We start from the raw sequence: 18,884 nt of genomic DNA on the forward strand, positions 1-18,884 counted from the left end.
CGTTTCCACGATAGCCGTCCTTAAGTTTCTGGCTCAATTCACGTGCGATAGATGCTGAATTGCCAGACGATGTTCTTGTCAATTTAAGGATCTTCTCCCAGAGACGTGACATATATAAGTAGACTGAGGGCTAAATACGTCGAGTCAGTAGCTGAGCTGATTAATTTAGTCAGTCTTCTTCTCATGATAGCCGGGACGTGCATGGCCATGGTCATGACGCCCAGGCCACCCTCTTTTGTGGGAGGGTGGATGTAAGCATCTGCGTACGTACGATTGAGGGACAGAAAATTCCGAATGGCTATACGCACGGACCTGTCAAAGCCCTTAAACGTCTTCATGGTGATGGTTGGACTCTGCAACTTGTCGATATACTTCGGAAGCAAGTATGTTTTAAGTCACTCAAGCATGAATACGCCAGTCGATTGTATTCTTGAGCCTTTTCCGTGATTTGTCTTATAACAATAGAGCGCCTGTATATGATATTCCGCTTCGAAAGCCTTGTTGTTTATCCTTAATTCTCTTATTTAGTAATTTGGTTAAAATTTTTGGTCGTTAATTTTAGCACGGTGTTGAATAGATTGTTTCCTCTACAGTATCATAGGTAGATAATCAATTTATGTTATGAATATTATGCAGTCTACATAACAGAAAAATAATATCATTTGTAAAGCTGGTATAATAGTTTAACAATACGTGCAAGAGGTAAAACATGACAATATCTACAACAAAAATGAAAACAAAAAAATGGCTGAAAAATATAGGCACTGAAAACCTTTTACTATCAAAATATGATTAGAAATATTAAGGATACAATTTTAGAAGACAAGTAAATGAACAGTACTAAAAACATGTTATAAGGACGTTATAAGTAGCTAAAGAACGAAAGGACAGCAAATTTTTAATATAGTTTCTTCTCCATTGTTGATTTTTTCAAATAATATTAATCCCAGTTAAGATTGTAAGTTTAACAAACAAAAAGTTTGTTATATATTTACATTTTACCTGACTTCTTACTTATTTATGTTTCAATAGATGTTCAATATGTCCTTTAGCGGCTATTCACTTACTAGGCAATTCAGCTATAAGAGTTTGTTTGATGTTCGGTATTTTTTGCCAATCTCTATTTCTACATCACATGTAATAAAAAATAATTAAAATGAACCAATGAATAAATAATCCCACACTATGTACGGCTCTGGTGATTCCACCGTGGAAATAAGAGTATTATATTTTGTAAGTTCATGGTTACATAGGGTGTGGTGATGATATAAATTCGATATAATTTTGGCCGGTGGTCACAGTGAACTTGAACACCACAAAAACAACATGTTCGTAAAACTGGTAAGTCCTCATTTCAACTGTTTAGTGAAGCTTGACGATTGTTTTGAGAAAAAAGTGTTTCACGGCTTACTTAAGACGGTTACTTAATAGTGTATGTGGTTATTAGTGCAGTGCGATACCGATTTGGAATTTTTGTGATCTAAATACTTGCTGAGCTACAATGGAACTTTTTTGAGAATACATTTTTCATTTCAGGGCATTGGTTTTCTTCAAAACTAATTTGGCATTTTATGATTTTGTATTAATTCCATCTTTACATAGAAAGTTCAAGAGATACTTTTTTGTTGTCAAAATAGCTATTTCTTTCAAAAAATTACTTATATTTAATTCATGCAATTTTCACAAATTATTTTTGTCTATATTCCTATTATATGTTTTTTAAAAAGTTTTAAATACGTTTTAAATTTCTGTTTTTTATATCCTAGTTTAATTTTTGTATATTCATTGTCTCTCTATTTGAAAACTATCTTTGTCCTTGTTTTGATCCAATTAATTTTCAGTTTTTAAATTCTATATAAAATTATTTTAAATTTTTAAATCATTTTATATAAAATTATTGACTAAGTCCTTAATAATATAAGACTTACACCCTAATACATAAAATAAGTATCTTTAAACATAAAATATGAAAAATATTATATTTTTAATACAGTAAAACTAATAAAAGTAGAAGAATTGCTTTCCTTGGTCTCTTATACGTATAAAAGACTGAAGAACTTCGAAACTAATATTCTATTGGTAAAGATAGGACAGATGATTGCACATTTTCCAATAAACGAGAAACTGCTGTTGGCATTGATAAACAAAACCTCATGAAAAAAAAAAACATTTCCAACTTTTAGTTATTTTTCTCTTTGACTATTATTTTATCGGCTTATTTTCAGTGTAATATACCTAGTAATTATTTTCAATCCAGTAAATCACAATAATCCATGGTGGTTGTTTTCCTTGTTTTCCTCGTCGTTAGGCGCTACGCTGTAATTTACTTGTTAAGTAGTTGTTTAGAAAATTTTAAAATAGATACATATGTAATATTATCTATTATTGCACACACAAAATTTACACCTTGGTAAGTTTTAATGCTACTAAAATATAACATGTTCCTATTTGCTCAGTTCATGTCTAAACAGTGTACAATATATTGGACAAACATTCAAAATCTCTAACCTTTTCTATCAATCTATCTGCTTATTAAAAATTAAGTCAATCAGTGTTCTTTATGTTTTTTTTAAGAGAAATTTGCATGATTTTATTTATTGGAAACATCCGCCTCTTCTCGGATTATATAAAGAACGCTTTCGTATGACAAAGTTGTTAAAATTGCATCGATAATATCTCTGACGTGATTTAATATTCCTTAAAATTTTTATTTCTAAATTTGAATTATTTCGTATTTATATTAACCCCATTATAAGTATTAAAATATAATTCCATTATTTGTGGGATATTTATTATTCGTTCTAGTATTCAAACACAATTTACAGATTAAAACAATTTAAATTTTGATTTAAATATTTATGTATACCAATATGTTTCTTTTTTAGGCTGTACTCGCTTGCTCTTTGGCCGTAGCATCAGCGGCCTACAATGGTCCCTTGGCAGGAGGCCAACCTGCAGCTCTCTACCCCGCGGGAGTGGACCCTAAAGCTTGTCCCAATTTCCCTGACTGTTCAAATCCAGCTGTAGCTGTCAATCAAGTACCCGAACAAGTCGTGCCACAATATTCTCAATACCAAGCTCAACCTCAATACCAACCACAATACCAACCTCAATACCAACCACAATACCAACCCCAACCTCAACAATACCAATCCCAATACCAACCTCAAGCTCAATTCGCCCCACAACAATACAATCCCGTTGTACCTCAACAATACGCTCAAGCTCAACAGCAACAACAATATGCTCCTGATGTACAAAACGCTTTAGACCGTGGTGAATATATCGGTGATGGAGATTATCACGGTGAAGGCCTTGCTGAATCTCTAGCTCCTGGATATGCTGGTAGGTTATGTTAAAGCTTGTTGTATAAGTAGTAGTTACTAACAAATGTCATTTTTTATTATTTGCCCTTTGATTTATTTACCTTCCTAGTTTTTGATTTTTCGTTAGATACAATTATTACCCAACCATCCCAATCTACATATATTTCCTTTTGAAACTTTGTATTTTTTCTTTTAATCCATACCTACTCCATTCCATATTTTTTTCCCAAATATTTTCCTAAGGATGCTAGGAAGTTCTTCCCAGTCTTTAACAATGATTTATTTTAATTTATTCATTGTCTACATTTGTACTTAGTAGTTTGTTCAAAGCAAAGACGCAACGATTGCCAGTCATAATTCTCTTTTGGATTCTTCTCGCATATCAGATCTCCTGGTAAATGGAGCTCATGGGTTTTAAAATCTTTCTACCTCCTTAACTTTGTATATTTATGTGTGTGTGTGTGTGTGGTAAGAGAGAAAGAGAGAGAGATAGAGAGAGAGAGAGAAGATAGCTTGAAAGCAGGTACTTTAGCCTTTAGATTTTTATTTGTTATTCTCTAGTGATCTATCAAATTTGTTACGTATATAACTGTTTCATTTAAATAATAATGTTTATCTGTTTTATGTAGTCGATCAGTTAGTTAATTATTCTAATCACATGGAAACTTGGTAAATTATAATAGGTAATTGGAAAACACATTTGCTCGTATATTTTTCCTTCTACGGTTGTCATTGTTAGGTATTACCTTGTACAAACCAGTCTCTGTTCCATATATCACTGTCTAACACTCTTTTATATATAAAAGAGCTACTTGAAGATGACGAAAGAATGGAGACAATAGAACCAAGAGGTAGAAATGGACCTACTATTACCAAAGGGAGATTTTAAAAAGTACTAAAACTTATAAAATAAATTATGAAGCCATGGGACCGGATGAAATAACTACAGAAATCCTAAGACTACTAGAAATACATTGATATACCAGTAGAATTGTTTAACGAAATTTACTATATCGGAGAATTCCGAAAAAAGTCTAATACTCAATCCCAATACCCAAAAAAACCCAACAAAATGAAATATGAAGAATATAGAACAATCAGCTTAAAGAACCAGGTTTTAAAAACCAACTGGGATTTAGAAAAGGTTTCGGAACTAGAGATGCATTATTTACTATACAACCAATCACAGAATGGTATCGAGATGTCAACTGTGACAAAGGCTTGCCAACATATTACGGAATACAGAAATATATGATCAGGATGTGAGAATCATTACAAATTTATGACGATATCATAAAGCCTTAAAACGAGTAGATCAACAAAAATCTAAAGAGATACCTATAAGAAGAGAAGTAAGATAAAGATGTGTACTATTCTAAGGCATATCAATTAATGGAACAATAATGAATATCTCAAATATGCAAAGGATACAATACTGCTTAGGGACAGTAGAGAAAGGCTCACATCAGCAACTGCCTCATCATTTTATCACCAGTGAACACATTTTTGTTATTTTTTCTCGTATACCATAATAGTTTAATCATTGAGAAACCCGTTTGAGAGTTCTTCGTTAGATTTTTTATATATTCTTATTTCAAGAAATATAAAAGGCAAAGTGTATATTTGTATAATTTATGACAGTATACTATTCTAATAGGTATATATCCAATAAAATATTAATGAAATTGATCGTAAAGCTCTTTGTTCCTGATATATTTAAAAGAAAAGTAAAAAGGCAATGGTTACTTATATTTCAATTTAATATTTAGTTCTAGATTGATTTCTATTTAGCAATGGCATTCAGGGCGAGCCAGGCCCACGTTTTGCCAACACCTAGTTTATATATAATTTTCACAACAAATTCATGGTTATACAAAAGTAGGTGTAGCTGTTTTATTATTTTTAAAACAATTTTCAAAAGTAAAATATTTCAGTACTTACAATGTTAAAACATTGAATTTTTTTACAAAAGAGAAACACATGTAAAAAAATACGTTTTACAGTCTAATACTAATAATTGTAATCTACAAATCTAGTTAGTAGTCGTAATCTTCGGCAATCACCATTAACATTTTTATGTTCTTTAGATATTTCAAAACAAAAGAAAATTTTGCTTTTCTTGTATGAAAAAAAAAATCTACGACATATCCGTACTTCGTTTCATCTGATGATTATTCTCTCTTCTTGTACCTTCATCCCTATGCTCGGTCGGCTTGCTTAATTGTATTTTCCTACAATTTTCTGTCTCGATTCATACTAATATTAATCCTCTTTGCACATATAAATAATCTAATCATCTCCCAGCATGTTTACTTCGGACTCCTCCTATACAACAAATTCTACTCCATTCAGTACCTCGAAACTCAGCAACTGAACAGACCCTAACCATATTATTATATGTTTTCTCACTTTTCTACCTTATTTTATCTTTTTTTTGTCACACCTCTAACTCATCTAAGCATTTTCGGCACATCATCGACACCTCTAACTCATCTAAGCATTTTCGGCACATCATCGGTATTCATCGTTTTTAAACTGTTAATATTGAGCGCCTTACATGATAGGTGACCTTATGATGGTTTTATAGAAGTTGCCTTTCAGTTTCATTGGAATCACACTCTCATACAATATACTACTCGTTTGCTTCCATTTTATCCACAACGCTCTCTCCTGAATGTATACACATCTTCTTTTTGTATATATGGAATTCTCAGCATCTGTCTATATATATATATATACGTTTTAAAGGCATCTATTCCTTTTTCTGTTTCAGAGTCCATTGTCCAACTTTCACAGCCATCATCTCAGCCAACATCTGATCATTCGAATTCTGAGCTCTAGCCTAAGGTCTGATCTTGTAAAAAATGGTTTCATGTTGATGAGTGTTTTCCTCGCTTGTTCGATTCTTGATAGGATTTCTTTTTTTTTGGTCTCTCCTCATCATCTCCTCTAAGAAGGTTGGCAACCATCATGGCAATCCGCACTTTCGACACCGCTACTCTAAAGAGGTCAGCGGAAGTGCAGTTAAACCAAGCTCTCAAATTATTCAACCAAGAGTCAACCAGCGTCTTCTTCCGCGACTCCTTCTACCCTGTATTCTTCCTTGCATTATTAATTGCAACAAGTTATAACGCTCGCCCCTTATGACATGTCCCAGATATTGCAGTTTTCTGACTTTAATTGTATCTAAAACTTCTTTATCTTTTCCCATTCTTCTCAACACCTCGACATTCGTGACTCTATCCACCCAACTTATTCTTAATATCCTTCTGTAGGCTCATAACTCGAAGGCTTCCAATCTGTCCGAAACATCTTTCTTTAAAGTCCAAGCCTCCAACCCATAAAATAATACCGAGAACACGTAGCATCTCAGAAATCTTATCTTATCTCTCGTATTCTTTCCTTAATCTCTTCTGTGTACTCATTATTTTCGTTAATTACTGTACCCAGATATTTATATTTCTCAACTTTTTTAATTTGTTTAACCTTTTTTAAATTTTTTAAATATTTTTCCGTTGTTCTGAGCTTTTTCTGCATAACTATTTTCTTCTTTTGTTAAATTTTAGCCTTTTTCATTTATTCGATCATCCGTGGATGGTGGAGAACAAGGTCTATCATCGTCAAAAAGTGTCTGAATGTATTCTTTCCATCTCTCCAATTTGTCATCTGTACCTATAATTATCTCGTTATTGTTATTTCCTAATATTGTTTCTTTTCCCTTTCTGTGTCTACCTGTCATTTCTTTCACTTTTTTATAGACATTAAAGGTGTTGTAACTTTCCTGAAGTTGTTCAATTTCTAGGCATTTGATTGACACCCAGTTTTCTTTAGCTTCTCTGCAAGTAGATACACATATACTTCCTCATTATTTCCTAATACTGACCGTAGATACTTATACTATTACTTTTCACAATAATTTTACTATCCAATGTTATCATCTTATTTGTAGCAGTAACTACACATTTAAATAAACATTGCAGATTCTCTGTTTTTGTCCTATTAACTTTTAAACCTTTTCTTGAAACGCTTGTGTCTGTTGTTTTAGTTTTTGCACTAATTGTATTTCAATATTTTCGTATCAATAATACGTCATCAGTATGGATTAAATACCAAGGAATGTCACTTGCTATTACCTGACATTTACCTGTTAACTGATCTAACACTAATGAGAATAAATTAGTATGATGCAATCCTACCTTTACATGAATATATCGGTCTCTACAGCACGTGGTTGTTACTCCATCATATATATTTCTCACAATCTTCACTTACTTACTCTTTGTAATACGTTTCCACATTGGCCCTGCAGTTCTTTTAATATCGTCGCTCCAGCTCATTTGCGGTCTTCCTCGTGGTCTTTTGGCTTTATATGGCCGCCAATTCCCGATTTCTTTATTCCATCGGCCATCCTTAGGACGTTCGTTATGTCCAGCCTATTTCTATTTTAGTTTAGCTGCCTCTTCGATAGCATATTTTACTTTTGCCTTTTTTTTACCTAACCTTCTGTCTTACTGAATATTTAATACCATACCATATAGTATGGTATTATATTTAATACCATACCATATTAACTACCATAAGCCTCTCGAGGGACCTTGTCATATGCTTTCTCAAATCAATGAATTCCATATTTTTCTTTATTTCCACATTTTTCATCACCGGCCTTATATTGAAAATTGCATCTGTTGTTCATATGCATTGCATACATTCAAATTAATTTTCAGACTAAAGTTATATTCATAGGTCAAGAATTATTATAGAGTTCGAGTTAGTGATGAATGTAAACCAAAAAATACAATTAATTTGTTAGCCAATTTGTTCTTGTCTTTTTTTACCGACAATACTTCTTCAGGGGTATATTCTACCTAACTGTTTTAGCTTTCGTTATTTAGGACCTGATATATCCTTACAATACTTGGACCATATGTTACAATACTGTACTGAGGAGATGGTTTGACCACTCATCCACAGAAATCTTTCGTGCAGCAGTTTCCAAAGCTAAATTGCCATTTGAATCCCCAACCTTCGGAAGGAGACGGCGCAATAAGAAGAAGATGTCCTTCTTAAAATTGTGAAATCGTATTGTTGTCTATATGTGTGTCTACCTGTCTGCCTGACTGTCTGTCTTGGTAACTTGCTAAATAGGTTCTTTTTGGTCCAATGAGGAACCCCCTATTGAATTCAAGGTCAATGAATCAAAGACTACCAAAGTTACAAATAACTCCGGATAGCATTTTTGAATTGGTATGCGGTTCATTTATGACATAAATACATTCAAATTTTTTACATTCTGCCAGATCCTTTGATCCTCTTTGTGGTGGTATACTTTTTGTAGTTCTTGAGAAATGTCCTGCTTTGTTTTTTATTGGTGGCGATTACTGCTAATGTATTCATTAGTACAACTGATTTTTTGTCAACTTTTTTATTTAATAATGTATTTTTTCATCGCTTTTTGACATCCTTTTTGTGCGTAAGTATTTTATTCTCTTTATCTTCGTTATATCGAATTTGATTAAAATCTTTCGGTTTCTTTGCTCTATGTCTGGCTGTTTTATATATTTTTCTTTCATCCCCTTTGCTAATAAATTCATTGTACAGTTTTTTAAAAGCACCTGCTGTATTTTTGAAGCTATTTTCGCTTTTTTTTTTGAAGACTTTATAAAGTCACTCATCACTCTTTACACAGTTTTCACTTCCCTTTCATTTTTTCTTGCACTTCGTTTGAACACCATATCTCCTCATTGTTAAACTTAGTTTCTGGAATACTGCTTTTCATCTCCTTTTACCTTTTTATGAGTTGAATAAAAATTCAAAATTAACTTTTATATATTTTTTAAATTTTCAGTATAATGACATAGTTAATAATTTATTTTCACTTGAAAGCCCTTTTGCACTCTTGTTCTCATCTTCTGTCGTTATAATATCCATTGCCATTTTCTACTGGTTTCTTTTGGAAATATGGATGTATCGATTTCTGTAGTTTATATTTTATATGAAAGCTATTTACACCTTCCAAATATCAATGACTTATGTCATGATCATCATCATAAGTAGCTCGACAATCCGTTGTAGATCTTGGCCTGCTCACAAAAGAGTCACCACTCCTGTCAATACATCTCCTTTGAGGTCGTCCTCTGCTTCTTGTGTCCTCTGGTTTTGAAAATGTCAATCTCTTCGTATTCGTGATCTGACATCCTAGCAATGTATCCAGCCCATCTAAGTCTCTGCACTTTAACGAATTTCACAATATCTGGATCGGTGTATAAGTGATATAGTTCAAAGTTGTATCTTCGACGTCATAGCCCATTTTCATTTACGGTCCCAAAAATCTTTCTAAGAATTTTTCTCTCAAAAATACCACAAAGTCTTTTATCATTTTGAGATACCACGTTTCAGCCCCATATATCAAAACCGGTCTTGTTAAGGTCTTGTATATATTGAACTTTACTGCATGTTTTATATTTTTATTTTTTAAATGTTTCTGGAGACCGTGAACAGTTCTGCCTGCTATTGCTATGGGTCTTTTTATTTCGTTGCTTGTCGTGTTTGTTGAGTTTACTAGCGATCCAAGATATGTGAATTCTTTGACTTGCTCAAAGATATGGTTGTTAATTTGAATTCTCTGTTGGATATTTCGGGGATTTTTAGAAACCAACATATATTTGGTTTTTTCCTCGTTTACCACAAGTCCTAATTCACTTGCCGCGTCCGCAAGCCTTGTAAAACACTGCACCATGTCTCTTATACGTCAGCCGACTATAACTATATCGTCAGCGAATGCGGGCATTTGCGCCGATCTATTAAAAATAGTTCCATTCATTCTAATATTTAATTGTCTGATTGCATTTTCCAAGGTAATATTAAAGAGGAGACACGCCAGCGCATCCCCCTGTCTTTGACCATTATTAATGTCAAAGAACGTAGAGTTTTCTTCTTCAATTCTAACGCATGAGCTTACGTTTTGCATTATTAGTTGGGTCCACTTAACCAACTTAGGTGGGATCCCAAAGTCTATCATTGCATTATATAATCGAGTTCTTATATTTTTAACAAAAAATATGTAAAAATTATTTTCACTGTACATATTATATGATAAACTGTTTATGTTTTAGGTGCTCCACAACCAGCTGCTTACAACCCAGCTCCAGTAGCTTCCCAATATGCTCAAGCAGCTTACAACCCAGCTCAATACAACCAAGCTGGAGCACATGCTCAACCTGCTCAAATTCCAGCTGGAGTAGATGCCAGATCCTGCCCTAACTATCCTTTCTGTCATTAGTAGCTGTATAAAGTTTTGTATTTTATTTTCCCACTACCAAGTACGACTGCCAGCTGACAACATGTTGTTGGATATACTTTTAGTTGTAAGGTATATGTTTCCTCCTTGTAGATAATCTCTTGTGTAAATTATTTTATACAATTTTAATAAAATATATAATAACAAACATTATGATATATATTTTGTACCAAAAAACTGCTCAAACCTTTTAAAAAACGAAGAATCAGGCGAATGTACTTAAGTTTCTTTTGTGTTTTAGCCTTGGTTTAGAACCTTTAGCCACGTAATTAAATACAAATATTAATACTCATTCATTCAGGATTGTATAGGGAAGACACTTTTTACGCTCAGGGGTTCATCAAAGCGACTTTATTATAACATACAATACATAAACCACGGTTAGATAGGTGGGCAACAAATAAATGCACTTACAAAGGAAATGTCCATTCAAATAATCAATTTTTCATTCATACCTTTAATTTAATTTTTACAGAAATACCATAATCAATTAAAAAATTTTTTTATTATCTTCACGTAGTACATTTAAGTTTAATGGCGTCTTTAAACCTGCTTTTAGCACAATATAATTAGCTCCGTTCAATCAGGATTCAGACCATATCGAAGCGCTATGGACAATTTAGTATTGCTACAAAACCATATAACCGAGAATTTCAATAAGCAACATGATACAGTTGAGGCGGCCATCGATATTGAAAACGCCTTCGATCTTATTCCAAAGAATGTAATATTACAGAAACTTATCGATAATAATATTACAGGCAATATTTACACGTTCATAAAGAACTTCTTAAATCACCGTAAATTTAAAGTTGCAATAAACGGTAATGAGTCAAATGTTTTTGAACAGCTCAATGGTGTACCTCAAGGCTCTGTTTTAAGTCCAATTCTGTTTAACTTAGCAATTAATGATATCTCAAAAGAAGTTCGCCAACCGGTAAAAGCTCTGCTGTACGCTGATGATCTACTTATTTACTGTAGTGGAGCAAGCATATCCAGTACATCAAATCTTATTCAAAATGCTGTAAACAACGTATATTCTTGGTCCACACAACACGGCATCAAACTTTCCAGCTCAAAATCTAGGATACTAAGATTTACCAAAAAGCAAAGCGTTCAAAACCCGGAAATATATCTAAACGATGTTCCTTTACCTACAGTAAATAATCATAAAATCTTGGGCCTAATATTCGATCAGAAGTTAAACTGGAAAATACACTTAAAAAAACTAAAGGACAACTGTGCTGGTAAACTAAATATATTAACTTGCACATCATCAATGGGGAGCTGAAGAAAATATGTTATTGAGAATCTATACAACTCTTATTCGCTCTAGATTAGATTATGGATGCATGCTCTACATGACCGCCTGTAATACTTATCTTAAATCCCTAAACTCAATACAAACGACCTCCTTACGTATATGTCTAGGTGCATTTCGATCTAGCCCCGCCGAAAGCATGTGCGTTGAAGCTTTGGAACCTCCTCTTTTCATACGACGTCAGCTTTTACTCTCTTCCTATTTCACTAGGAGTTCACTTGCAGTTTCACATACGCAATGGGATCACATATGTTAAATTCTTCAATCAATACATGTGAGTGCTTTAGTGAATTTTTTGCTATTGAATCCGCAATACTATTATCCAATATATCTGAATGTTCCTCAACTCATACGAATTTAACATCATATGATGAGGCTGATAATTGTAGTAACTGTTGACAAATTTTTAATAGGAATATATTGCTGTTAATTGTGATTTTAAAGTTTTGTAATGCATTTAATACTGATAATGAATCAGTGCACACGGCAATTTTGTTCCACTGGTTTTCACAACACCATTCAAGCGCTTTATATATAGCATGCTTCAGCGTTAAAGGTGCTGGATTGATTATTTAGAGTAAATACTTTATTAATCTTTATTTTTGGTACAAAATAAGCACTGGTTGTATATGTATATGTTAGTAATTTTGACTCATCTGTATAGATTGCAATGTAATCTGAATAGTCAAATAAGATCTATATATATATATAGATATACATATATAAATATCTATACATATATAAATGTTTGTAGATAGAAAACTTTTCATGTCAGGTGTCAGTGTCATTTATTAACTTAAGTTAATTACAATTTACAAATGCTTTTGCAAGTGGTGGGAAAATTTTTTTTAAGAAGAATGTAGTTGTGAAATCAGCTGTATTTAATTGATTAATTATTTGCTTTCCATATAGTTATATAGGAAGTATTTGCTTTCCATATATTCTCTGCCTAATAAGAGTGGGTTTTCAGAGGCTAGAACCAGTTTTGCTTCATTTGGAATGCGTTTTATCAACCCTAACAGAATTTTCAAAGCTTTAAATTGAATTATATCAAGTTAACGTATATTATTACGCTAGCTGCACCATATACTAAACAGCCGTAATCTATAATAGATCTTATATGGGCTCAATAAAAATTCAATGCAATATTTTGATCTGCACCCCACGATCTCTTACAAAGTATTTGAAGTAAATGAATTCCTTTTTCGCAGCGATTAATTATGTAGTTAATATGTTGAGTCCAAAGCAGTTGTCTGTCAATTATTACACCAAGGTATTTGAATTCCAAAACATTTGATCAATTTCTTTGACCTCTCAAATCATTTTAAACCACAAACGTAAAAGTTGCTGTAGACAAGATAAATAATCTTTTGAGGGGTCTCCTTTCATTATGGCTGTCATATTATTTACATTCTAGGAAAATCCTCTTTAAACTTAGTAACTCACGATCAGATTATGGTGATATTGATATTGGGTTTCCTCAGGGTTTAATATTGGGGCCATCAATATTCCTATGATTTTATAACATATTTATGTATGCAGATGATACAATATTGCTACATCTGTTTAAAGAGGAATTAACTGTTCAACCGAAGTTATATCAGAAGATTTTACAGTGGTGTAAAAAATGCTTTAATTGTTAATGCTAAAAAAACCACAAGCATGCAATTCTACTATAGATCAAAATCAAGTTACCAGTTTTTTTATAAAAGTAAACGATAGCATGGTTCATTTTACAACTTCCACTAAACTTTTAGGTTTGTATCTTGATAGTAAAATGAGCTGGGTAAAATGAGAATTTCAAATTAATCATGTTTGCAAAAGAATAAATAGTAGTTATTAAGGAATATTGCAAATAAAAAGTTTTCTTAAAATGGAACAGTTATTAAATGTTTATTATGCAATTGTTTATTCACACTTGGCCTTCAATATAAATCTTTGGGATCGTGCTGTGAATGCTGCAAGAATGTTTGTCTCTTAGAAAAGGATAATTCGGTTAATTTTTAATTTGTCATACAGGCATTCATGTCGACAATATTTGAACAAATACATTTTAACAGTACCTTTTATATATATTTTTAAATCTATACTAGGTACATGTAAAAGTCAATATACTGTACCAAAACATAATACAGCACGGTTTGAAAAATCCCAGTATTATATGGATATAAGACTTTTCAAACATCTTCCCAACAGTATTAAATCTGAAACAAATTTAAATAAAGTTCGAGGCAAATTAAAATCTTTTCTATTCTATATATATATTTTTTACTCGACTTGTCCTATACCATGTAAATGATCTTTAAGGATGAATAAATTATTATTAATATTATTATTGGTATGGCGTTGCTCTGTAAGGATACAGCATAATCTTTAATAGGTTGTTATCTAGAAAAAAATACTACGGCTCACTTTTGGTACGAAATAGTGAGGTCATTTAATAAAGTCCAGCTATCAAAGTTGTACATTATATGTTTTAGTTCAGAAATACATTCGATGCATGTTTTCTTCTGTGAATAGATGACAATATCATCAGCATATTGTAAACAAGCAATGTTGAGAGACCATAAATTTTGGTCAAAGTAAACATTCTATATAAGATTAACTGAAAGAAGTAACTGAAAATTTAAATGAATATTTTATATCCTGTCTTTTTGTTCTACTAGGCTTTCTCTCTAAGCGCTTATCTGCACTTTTTCAGTATTTAATCTAATTATATTTCAGTATTTCCAACTAAAACCACATCATCAGTATACATTAGACACCAAACAATCAAGTGTTTCTGTTATCTGAATGACATTAAAATAAAAACTGCACTCAATAGCATTCCTATACAGTTCTACTCTCTGGTGAAATTTATCCGTTTTCCATACTTATCCTAATACTAGTTTTTACTCCATAATTGTATAATATACAAGCATAACCAAATTCGTCCATAAGTATTTAGAGATACGTATATTATTTAAAATATATTAATTAGATAAAACATGTAAAAAATTTTGAGAATTGAAGTTTTATTGCAAAATTTATCAAAAAATAAGTGGGTATTTAAAACATACACAACAAAAATAAAAAATAAAAAAAAACTTCACTTATTTCTAGTACAGACTACTACTTCTTCTTCTAGTGCAACCATTGTAAATCCACTCTATATTTCGCTGTTCTTAAATGTGTCTATCCGTTTAACCCAGTCCAGTCACATAGCCAGGAAGTCAGGATATTTATTTTCCGTCAACCAGGACCCGTTTTCCTTCGATTTTACCTTTCATAATCAGCTGCAACAATCTGTAAGTATCATTTCTAAATATGTATCCCAAATATGCTGTCTATTTCATTTCATGTTGATCAAAAATTCTCTGTCTCTTCCCATTCTGTGCAACAACATGTCGTTCGTAATATGATATGTACATTGTATTTTTAAAAGTCTCCTAAAACGCCATATTTCTTCCAGCTTCCAGCTGTCTCATTAAGTCAACATTAACAGTACAAATTTCGACGTCATAAAGAATAATACACTGGATATAACATTTTACCCTCCAATATCGGATTTGCGGAGTGAATCTTTAGTTATTCAGAAATTTCCTCATCTTCAAAAATTTTATTTTTTTAGTGAAGTTAGCTTCTCAGAAATAGCAAAGTTGCTAAGACGAAGAGGAAGAGAATGGAACGGTGTAAGTTAGCCTTGCTCGTCGTTCAATCGTCGTTGAATCGTATGATTCCTATTTTGAAATCATCTCGCCATTCATCTCTGTTGTTTGTAATACGTTTCCACATTGACCCTATCTGCGGTCTTCCTCGTGGTCTTTTGGCTTCATATGGCTGCCAATTCCCGATTTCTTTATTCCATCGGCCATCCGTAAGACGTTCGTTATGTCCAGCCCATTTCCATTTCAGTTTAGCTGCCAATTCGACAGCATCTTTTACTTTTGTTCTATTACGAATATTTTCATTGGTTTTATGGTCTATGAGTGAGATACCCAGCATCTGTCGTTCCATAGCTCTCTGAGTTTTTCTGATCTTCTTCATGTTTATTTTAGTGAATGTCCAGATTTGAGCTCCATATGTAAGTACAGGTAGGATACAGGAATTAAATACTTTGGTTCGCAGTCTTTGAGGTATATTTTTATTTTTACATTTAACATTTTGACCCAGATATGTATATTTATCTACGTGTTCTATTTCTGTCCGTTCGATGTTTATCAATGTAATACAATATCGATGGTAGTTAAAGCTACCAGTGTTACAAAGAATTGATCAACCATTAAAAATTCACATCTTATGATAGCCTGACATATTTCTTGACAACTATTTAGCGTCAGCTTACGTTATCTTAGTATCCGATTATCCGATATTCGAGTCTTGCACTCCACAGACAGTACTGTCTCTAATAAGACTATCTTTTAAATTACTAAAATTGCAATATTTGGCAAGCTTTTTTAAATCTATTCTTGAACTCTGCAGTTAAATATGTGTCTCATGACAATCTCATTTGACTGGGGTATACAATACTGTTCCAATATATCAAGCAATTTAGTATAATCACTATTTATTGTATCAACTACTTCTAAGGTATTGTAAATCTCCAAAGCATCCGGCCCTATTGTATGTAACAATATTGCAACCTTACTTTCGGCTGACATTTTATCATTTTCTTTTATACTTAAAGCTAGCATACATATATTAAACTGTTGTTTCCATCTAATAAAATTTTCTCTCCGGTCATCATCTAAGCTTAAAGCTTCTGGAAGTTTCAGATTGCTGGCCACTTTTTTTCTTTTCTTCCAAAATATTGTCACCCAAAGTTCTGTATATCCGCAGCGCCATGTAAAGTTGTTGTTTTAAACTTAATGGACGCAAATAAAACATTTTGTTAGTGAACATTTATTTGCCTTATAATCCCCATTACAATAATGATCTTGTCCCCTGTCACCTCTCTGTTGTCAATCATAACAAAGATCTTGATGGTTTCTAGGGCAACAACTAACAATAACCACGAAAAAAGCCACAGCTACCTAAGGAAAGGAATGCCAAACGTATAAGCCATTTAAAACTAGTATTGAATGAGGTTAATATGCGAGTGAATAGTAAAAAAGGTAAAAAATATATTGGCATAGCTTGTAACAAGGAAAAAAAAACAATGAAATACTAATAAAATTGTATCTAGCCAACATTAATTATACTGCATGCATTTTTTTCATTTCATCAATACTCTGTAAAATATCATCATCATCATTTTCAGCATATTCTACCACTTATGGTGTAGCCTTCCTTACATATTCATTCTTCATATCTGCCCACGATTGCCTAAAATTCGCTTTTCTGTGCCATGTTGTACCACTTGTTTCCTTATGTCATAGTCCCATCTTAAATGTGGACGTCTTCTTGGTCTCTTGACGCGTCTTGGATACCACAATGTAATTCTAGTGGACCACCTATTGTCAGTTCTTCTCGCTAAATGTCCCGCTCACTGCCATTTTAAGGATTTAATTCTATGAATGACATCAGTAACCTTGGTTTACTGTCTAATGCATTCTATTCTTTTTCGATCTGTAAAATATACAAAATTTTATCTAGCCAACAATAATTCTACTGCATGCATCTCTTCTATTTCCTCATTACTCTGTAATACCGACCCTAAGTACTTAAAATTATTATTTTTCGCAATCATTTCATCATCTAAAGATATTATTTTATTTTTAGTAATGCCATCTTTAAATCGACATTCCAAATACTCTGTTTTTGTTCTACTAAGTTTTAAATCTTTTTTCGAACTTGTCGCCACTGTTCCAGTATTTTTTCTAAATCGCTTTTTCTATTTTCTACTAAAACTACATCGTCAACATACATTAAGCACCAGGGAATCTTACTCTGTAGTTTTGCTGTTATCTCATCCAAAACTAATGAAAATAAATAAGGACTTCGAAAGGTAGTACCGAGCCTTGGTGCAATCCTACTTTCACATGGAATTTATCAGTCTCTTTCACACTTGTCCTAACACCAGTTGTTACTCCCTAATACATATCTCTCACAATCTTAGTGCTCACCACAGAATTTCTCGAGAAACTCTATCATATGCTTTCTCAAGATCAAAGAATAATGAGCGTTTGTTTCATTATTCCTGTATTTTTCCACCAACTGCTTTATAATGAAAATTGCATCTGTTTGTTATCTGCCTTGCATAAAGTCATACTAATTATCGGATACTTTAGTTTTTTAACGCATCCGTCTATCAATTACTCTCCCATATTTTCTCATATTTTTATGGTGTAACTAAGTATGTAGTTTTATCCACACTTTACCAGGAATATCATCTGGTCCAACTACTTTTCCTTTCTTTATTTTTCGAAGTGCTTGAACCACTTCCTCATTTGTTATTTTGGTGACGGTTGCTGTTACTGCTTTCAATGACTCAACTGGTTGTCTGTTAAATTGTTCAATTAATAAACTGTCAAAGTGCTCTTCCTTCTATTTTTGTCATTCTTTTTGTGGATTAGTATTTTTAAATTAGTATTAGAATAATATAGTAATCACAATTTTGTCATCACAAAATATTATCATATTGGAAATTGAGAAAGAGAGAATAAGAGAATAAATGATTAAACCATTTAAAGCACTAAACTGTTATAAGATCTTTATGAAAACAAAACAACTAATATTTCTTAATGAGAGTTGATATCTGAGATATTAATTCTCAAACCTTGCATTACTTTGATTCAGATATATTTATTATGTAAAGTGATTACTAGGTAAATTAAATACTATATTTTTTTAACACCTTACACATTTTATGAGGAAGCAGGAAACTATATGTACACTTATAAAGGAGGAGGTGCGAGAAACGTATTTCCGCATAGTTGTTTATTCACAAGTAAATAAATTGTAATGGATCTTGAAATATTTTAAGGTGTAGTCTAAGTATTTCTTTATCTCATCAGCAGTA

The 18,884-nt window shown here is 32.3% G+C and overlaps 1 protein-coding gene across 1 annotated transcript; it reads left to right on the forward strand.

The window, feature by feature from the left end:
* Window positions 1-1,244: 1,244 nt before the first annotated feature.
* On the forward strand, window positions 1,245-10,771 carry LOC140433497 (uncharacterized). Its single transcript, XM_072521485.1, has 3 exons — window positions 1,245-1,341; window positions 2,886-3,345; window positions 10,439-10,771. Exons 1-3 carry the CDS (start codon window positions 1,327-1,329, stop codon window positions 10,603-10,605), a joined length of 642 nt encoding a protein of 213 aa, XP_072377586.1. The 5' UTR covers window positions 1,245-1,326; the 3' UTR covers window positions 10,606-10,771.
* Window positions 10,772-18,884: the final 8,113 nt, after the last annotated feature.

Source organism: Diabrotica undecimpunctata, chromosome 2 (assembly GCF_040954645.1).
Source record: "Diabrotica undecimpunctata isolate CICGRU chromosome 2, icDiaUnde3, whole genome shotgun sequence".
Taxonomy (NCBI): domain Eukaryota; kingdom Metazoa; phylum Arthropoda; class Insecta; order Coleoptera; family Chrysomelidae; genus Diabrotica; species Diabrotica undecimpunctata.